Raw genomic sequence first — 6,976 nt, forward strand, 5'->3', positions numbered from 1 at the left:
CTGTGGGGTCAAGAACTAAAACACTTAGAGAATCCCAGTGTGTGGATGGAAATAATATAGGGTTCACCCTAACTGGGAAAAATGGTTGGGGGAAAATACAGGATCCCTCCCTTTCATATTTGGACATAGATAATGGTAACAAAATACCCTTAAGTGATTGGGAACTTATGTGAGTTTCCAGACCATTAGACCTTGAGTTATGATTGACACATAGTTAAAACAAACAAAAATAATTATTTGCCAAACATTTATTATTAATTTTTCACACAGTCCAATTGTTTCAACAAGAATGTCTCCAAGGTAGTATCAATGGGCCTCATAGGATTGTGGGCTGATGGATTTGTCAAAAGGCCTCTAGAAACTTGCCACTTTGTTCACACATTTTCCCCTTTCCCTCCCCCAACATGCTCTCTGTGATGTCTTATTGGCCCTAGAGTAAGAAAAGTGTTTATAGGATTTTGAGCAGGTTCCTTCTAAGCTAAAATTACTAACAAAGGTTAGTAATATTCTCAAACCCATCAAAACTTGGAGGCACAGAACTGAGTACTACACCAACTACAGCAGACACATCTGCACCAAAGAGTAAAGACATCTTGCAGTAAAGAACTACTTTAGGAAGAATAACAGGCAAGAATACAAGGAACATAAAATGAGTGTAGCTTAGGATTTTGGAAGAAAAGACACATTCTAACATCAAAGAATTTTCCCACAACCAGAAACATTTATTAGTTAGTACCCAGTGTTTCTCATTTTTCTTTGTTGGAAACTTTGGCCGGTGTCAGGATATTGGTAGCATCTCTTAAGGGCGGTATTGAGATCTCTGCTCTTGGATGTACTCATAGAGAGGGCTGGAGCGCACTGGGACATAGGCAAACTGACGCGTGCCGGGCTCCAGAACCTGCCCACGGCCCTTGTCTTCTTGGGATTGTCTCTCCCGGACTTGGCGGCGCCTCTGCTCCTCCTCCTGCTGGCGGCGGAGCTGTTCTTCCTCCCGAAATTTCCTCTCCAATTCCTGGCGACGTCTCTGCTCTTCTTCCTGCCGCAGTTTTTGTTCCTGGCGACGACTCTTCTCCCAGGCAAACTGCTCCTCTGCCAGGTACTGCCGGTCTCGCTCCTGCTGGCGCCTCTGCTCTTCCTGCTCCTCAAGCCACAGCTGCCGTTCTTCTAGGCGGAACTTTCTGTCGCGCTCTCCGCGGCGCAGCTGCTCTTCTCTTTCCTGCAGGAGCCGTTCCTCCTCGCGGAACTTCCTGTCGCGCTCTTGGCGCAGCTGTCGCTCGCGTTCCTGGCGGCGCAGCTGCTGTTCCTCCTCCCGGAACTTCCTGTCGCGCTCTCGGCGGCGCAGCTGCTCTTCTCTTTCCTGGAGGAGCTGTTCCTCCTCGCGGAATTTTCTGTCGCGCTCTTGGCGGCGCAGCTGCTCTTCTCTTTCCTGGAGGAGCTGTTCATCTTCGCGGAACTTCCTGTCGCGCTCTTGGCGCAACTGTTGCTCGCGTTCCTGGCGGCGCAGCTGCTGTTCCTCCTCGCGGAATTTTCTGTCACGCTCTTGGCGAAGCTGTTGCTCTTCTCTTTCTTGGAGGAGCCGTTCTTCCTCGCGGAATTTTCTGTCACGCTCCTGGCGAAGCTGTTGTTCGCGTTCCTGGCGGCGCAGCTGCTGTTCCTCCTCAGGGAACTTTCTGTCACGCTCTTGGCGCAGCTGTTGCTCTTCTCTTTCTTGGAGGAGCCGTTCTTCCTCGCGGAATTTTCTGTCCCGTTCCTGGCGAAGCTGTTGCTCGCGTTCCTGGCGGCGCAGCTGCTGTTCCTCCTCGCGGAATTGTCTGTCGCGCTCTTGGCGGCGCAGCTGCTCTTCTCTTTCCTGGAGGAGCTGTTCCTCACCGCGGAATTGTCTGTCGCGTTCCTGGCGGCGCAGCTGCTGTTCCTCCTCGCGGAACTTTCTGTCGCGCTCTTGGCGGCGCAACTGCTCTTCTCTTTCCTGGGGGAGCTGTTCCTCCTCGCGGTATTTTCTGTCGCGCTCTTGGCGGCGCAGCTGCTCTTCTCTTTCCCGGAGCAGCTGTTCCTCCCCGCGGAATTGTCTGTCGCGTTCCTGGCGGCGCAGCTGCTGTTCCTCCTCGCGGAACTTTCTGTCGCGCTCTTGGCGGCGCAGCTGCTCTTCTCTTTCCTGGAGTTGTTGTTCCTCTTCGCGGAATTTTCTGTCTCTCGCCTGACTGCGTCTTTTCTCTTCTCTTTCCTCTCTCAGCAGTTGCTCTTCCTCCTGGAACTTCCTCTCTCGTCTTTTGGCTTCCTTTTGCTCTTCGCGCTCCAGCTGTTCTTCGGCTGGCAATTGCCTGTCGCGCTGCTGCCAGAGCCTCCGCCCTTGCTCTGCATCTCTCTTCTGGTCATCCAGCAGGGGCCACCGATCCTGCAGGAACTGTCTCTCCCGCACCTGGGAATCTTCCAATGTCTGGAACTTTCCTTCATTCTCTCTACGTTTGCTGTAAACCCTGTTATTACGAACTTCGGTTTCTTTTTCTGGTTGCCACTGCCATTTCAGATCGCCGCGCTGATCCTCATCCCGGAATCGCTGCCTTCTCTCCTGGCGCTGGAGCTCCTCCTGCTCCCGCTCCTGGCGTCTCCTTTCCCTCTGCAGCTGCTCTTCCTCCCGCTGCAACTCCTCTTCCTCCCGGTACTGCCTGTCGCGCTCCTGGCGCCTCCTCTTCTCGCGTTCCTCTCTCTGCAGCTGCTCTTCCTCCCGCTGCAGCTCCTCTTCCTCCCGGTACTGCCTGTCGCGCTCCTGGCGCCTTCTCTTCTCGCGTTCCTCTCTCTGCAGCTGCTCTTCCTCCCGCTGCAGCTCCTCTTCCTCCCGGTACTGCCTGTCGCGCTCCTGGCGCCTCCTCTTCTCGCGTTCCTCTCTCTGCAGCTGCTCTTCCTCCCGCTGCAGCTGCTCTTCCTCCCGGTACTGCCTCTCCCGCTCCTGGCGCCTTCTCTTCTCGAGTTCCTCTCTCTGCAGCTGCTCTTCCTCCCGCTGCAGCTCCTCTTCCTCCCGGTACTGCCTCTCCCGCTCCTGGCGCCTTCTCTTCTCGCGTTCCTCTCTCTGCAGCTGCTCTTCCTCCCGCTGCAGCTCCTCTTCCTCCCGGTACTGCCTGTCGCGCTCCTGGCGCCTTCTCTTCTCGCGTTCCTCTCTCTGCAGCTGCTCTTCCTCCCGCTGCAGCTGCTCTTCCTCCCGGTACTGCCTCTCCCGCTCCTGGCGCCTTCTCTTCTCGAGTTCCTCTCTCTGCAGCTGCTCTTCCTCCCGCTGCAGCTCCTCTTCCTCCCGGTACTGCCTGTCGCGCTCCTGGCGCCTTCTCTTCTCGAGTTCCTCTCTCTGCAGCTGCTCTTCCTCCCGCTGCAGCTCCTCTTCCTCCCGGTACTGCCTCTCCCGCTCCTGGCGCCTTCTCTTCTCGCGTTCCTCTCTCTGCAGCTGCTCTTCCTCCCGCTGCAGCTCCTCTTCCTCCCGGTACTGCCTGTCGCGCTCCTGGCGCCTTCTCTTCTCGCGTTCCTCTCTCTGCAGCTGCTCTTCCTCCCGCTGCAGCTGCTCTTCCTCCCGGTACTGCCTCTCCCGCTCCTGGCGCCTTCTCTTCTCGAGTTCCTCTCTCTGCAGCTGCTCTTCCTCCCGCTGCAGCTCCTCTTCCTCCCGGTACTGCCTGTCGCGCTCCTGGCGCCTCCTCTTCTCGCGTTCCTCTCTCTGCAGCTGCTCTTCCTCCCGCTGCAGCTCCTCCTGGAGGTACTGCCTGTCGCGCTCCTGGGGCCGGAGCTGCTCCTCCTGCTGCTCTTCCTTTCTCAGCTGCTCCCTCAGGGCCGGCTTGGCGTACAGCGTGCGGCGGCGTCTCTGACTTTCTTCCTCTAGTTGCCACCTCCATTTTTGGTCGCGGCGCTGCTCCTCCTGGCGTTGCCTCCTCTCACGATCCTCCTGGAGGTTGCCCTCCTCCTGGAGCTGTCCGGCGCGCTCCCGCCGCTGCAGCTGCTCCTCCTCCCTGAGTAACTGCAGCTCCTGTTCCCTCTCGCGCCGCCGCTGCTCCTCCTCCTGCTCCTGCCGGCGGGCCTGCTCCTCCTGCTCCCGTAGTTGCTGCTCCGGCTCTTGGCGCCGCCTCTTCTCCTCCTGCTCCTGGCGACGCCTCTGCTCTTCCTGCCTGTAGGGCCTCGAGTAGAGTTTGCTCTGGCGCGCGTCGGCCTCGCTTTCTAGCTGCCACTGCCACCTCGGGGTGCGGCTCTTAACCCGCTCTCGGGCTTGTTTCTGCTCCTCCTCTGCCAGCTCCTGCTCGCGCCTCAGCCGCTGCTCGCGCCTCTCCTCCTGCTCGCGCTTCAGCTGCTGCTCGCGCCTCTCCTCCTGCTCGCGCTTCAGCTGCTGCTCGAGCCTCTCCTCCTGCTCCAGCCTCTCTTGCTCGCGCTTCAGCCGCTGCTCGCGCCTCTCCTCCTGCTCGCGCCTCTCCTCCTGCTCGCGCCTCTCCTGCTCGCGCTTGAGCCGCTGCTCTCGCCTCTCCTGTTCCAGCCTCTCCTCCTCCCGCTCGCGCTTGAGCCGCTGTTCGAGCCTCTCCTCCTGTTCTAGCCTCTCCTCCTGCTGGCGCCTCTCCTGCTCGCGCTGGAGCCGCTGCTCGAGCCTCTCCTCCTGTTCGCGCCTCTCCTCCTGCTCGCGCCTCTCCTGCTGGAGTCTCTCTTGCTCGCGCTTGAGCTGCTGCTCTCGTCTCTCCTCCTGCTCGCGCCTCTCCTCCTGCTGGAGCCTCTCCTGCTCGCGCTTGAGCCGCTGCTCTCGCCTCTCCTCCTGCTCGCGCCTCTCCTCCTGCTGGAGCCTCTCCTGCTCGCGCTTGAGCCGCTGCTCGCGCCTCTCCTCCTGCTGGAGCCTCTCCTGCTCGCGCTTCAGCCGCTGCTCGCGCCTCTCCTCCTGCTCCAGGCTCTCTTGCTCGCGCTTCAGCCGCTGCTCGCGCCTCTCCTGCTCGCGCCTCTCCTCCTGCTGGAGCCTCTCCTGCTCGCGCTGCAGCTGCTGCTCGCGCCTCTCCTGCTCCAGCGTCTCTTGCTCGCGCCTCTCCACCTGCTCGCGCCTCTCCTCCTCCTGCTCGCGCTTCAGCCGCTGCTCGCGCCTCTCCTCCTGCTCCAGCCTCTCCTCCTGCTCCAGCCTCTCCTGCTCGCGCCACTGCCTTTGCAGTTGCTGTTCTTCCTCCTGGCGCTCCCTCTTCACCTCCCGTCGCTCCCACCTTTGCTGTTCCTCTTCCTCTGGAAACTCCTCAGCCTTGCGACCCTGGCGCCTCTGCAGCTGCTCTTCCTCTGCTAGGCGCTTTTCCAGTTCTTGCCGTTCTCGCCTTTGCAGCCGCTGTTCCTCGTCGCGGGCCTGCCTGTTGCGCTGCTCAAGTCTCTCATGCTTCTCCCTCTGCTCCTCTTCCTCAGCGAGTTCCCGCTCCTGTTCCTGCCTCTTTTGCCTGTGTGGTTGCCTAGGTTCTTCTTCCAATTGTCTGTCTCGGGGCTCAAATCTCCTTTGATCTTCTTCTTGCCTACGATCTCGGGACAGATTCCCCTTTCCCTCACATTGGGCTCTCTGCTCCTGCTCATCTAGCCCCGAGGCCTGGCTAAGAGCGTAATAACAAGCTTGAGCCACCTTGAAAGTGAACAGGAGGAATTCATTGAAATCGACACGCCCATTACTGTCCCGATCCAGAAGTTCCAGGACCAGATCTACTGTCTCAGGGTCGTGTGGTCTCTATGAAAAAGATGAAAACAAAAATTTTACAACGCATTATCTACAGGTAGTAAAATTTCACTCTCTCACACAATATATTTTATGCTATGCTGGCATTCAAGAGACATTCAAAGCAGCGAGAAAACCGGCCACTGTGTATGAAGTCTTGTCCCCACGTAAAATATGAACACATTTTGAAGGATTCATTCTTTGGAGATTTTTGCATCTCGTAATTTACATCTAATCAAAATAAAGCAGTTTAGTTGAGTGGATAAGTTGAATGAACTCATTCTTGACAGAGAGATACAGTATAAGTTTATGAAGATTTGCAACAGCCATTTCTGTCTGAAATAGCCAGTACTCTTGATTTGATTTCTATTCCACGTTTGAAAACAGAAGAAAACATTTATGGTAACACAATTTTAGTAGAGAACAGGCTGATTTTAGTCCTTGAAATTTGGAAACAAATTTAAGTTCCCCAAGTCTAATTTGATTCGACATCTTTGGTGGTAATGTCCTGGGAACAGCTCATTCATATGGACATTGCCATCAAGTACATGAAATATTTGCTAGCAACTTCTTTAGTACTCAGATTATAATGCCAATTAAGTACCTTGAGACTCAGAAATGAGTGGGGGATGTAGTGTAGACCTGTCATGGTGTAAAATAAATATAAATCTTGCTCTGGTCTCTCCTGAGAAGAAATCTCATAGCTCTAAATAAAAGATTTCCTTTTATTGTTAGTTCTTACCTGAAGGACTGCTCCAAATTCCCTTTCAAGGAGGTTCTTCAGGTCTTTCTTGCTTAATGATGCCCCATCACAATCATGTGAGGCATATTGATCAAAAACTTCAGTGATATTATAGATGCTTATCAGAAGTGGAGACATTTTTTTCTTTCCTTCAAGTTCAAGTAAGCCTGGAACAATAAAATAGGATCCAGAGTCAAAACTCTGTTTCTGCTCTTTGGAAGGCTTTAGTCACACTGTTTTAGGCAGATCCCTAAATAATTTGACTCTACAGCAAGAGTTATTTTCAACCTGGACTTTCAAAGCATTTTATCTTTGAATATAGTATTCACAAATGGGAAGAGAGATCCTGGGAAATTTCAAGTCAGGGAATCATCTTCAGACTATCCTGTAGTCAACTTTTGATTATCCACTCAATCTGGCTTATCCATATCCTTTCCTTCTCTCTTTCTTCCAGCTCCCTAGCATATTATAGAGCAGACAGTGAAGCAATGGGTGCAGAAATTTAAATTTTATATGTTGCTATTCATAAACACTTTCCTCTAAAGTTC

The 6,976-nt window shown here is 54.7% G+C and overlaps 1 protein-coding gene across 1 annotated transcript; it reads right to left on the reverse strand.

The window, feature by feature from the left end:
• Positions 1-275: 275 nt before the first annotated feature.
• Positions 276-6,566, reverse strand: TCHH (trichohyalin). The gene is made up of 6 exons (XM_076011119.1): positions 6,429-6,566; positions 5,183-5,698; positions 4,485-4,681; positions 4,052-4,328; positions 2,530-3,931; positions 276-2,496 (listed from the first exon to the last, which is right to left on the reverse strand). The coding sequence occupies exons 1-6, from the start codon at positions 6,564-6,566 to the stop codon at positions 800-802; spliced, it is 4,227 nt and encodes a 1,408-aa protein (XP_075867234.1). The 3' UTR covers positions 276-799.
• Positions 6,567-6,976: the final 410 nt, after the last annotated feature.

This window comes from Microcebus murinus, chromosome 2 (assembly GCF_040939455.1).
Source record: "Microcebus murinus isolate Inina chromosome 2, M.murinus_Inina_mat1.0, whole genome shotgun sequence".
Lineage (NCBI taxonomy): Eukaryota > Metazoa > Chordata > Mammalia > Primates > Cheirogaleidae > Microcebus > Microcebus murinus.

Bases quoted from the DNA above. Each gene is read 5' to 3' on its own strand.
- TCHH (XM_076011119.1), bottom strand. From the start codon at position 6,566: ATGTCTCCACTTCTGATAAGCATCTATAATATCACTGAAGTTTTTGAT. The intron at 5,699-6,428 runs GTAAGAACTAAC...TCTTTTTCATAG, and splicing joins AATTTGGAGCAGTCCTTCAG to AGACCACACGACCCTGAGAC. The intron at 4,682-5,182 runs GTGAAGAGGGAG...AGACGAGAGCAG, and splicing joins AAAGGTGGGAGCGACGGGAG to CAGCTCAAGCGCGAGCAAGA.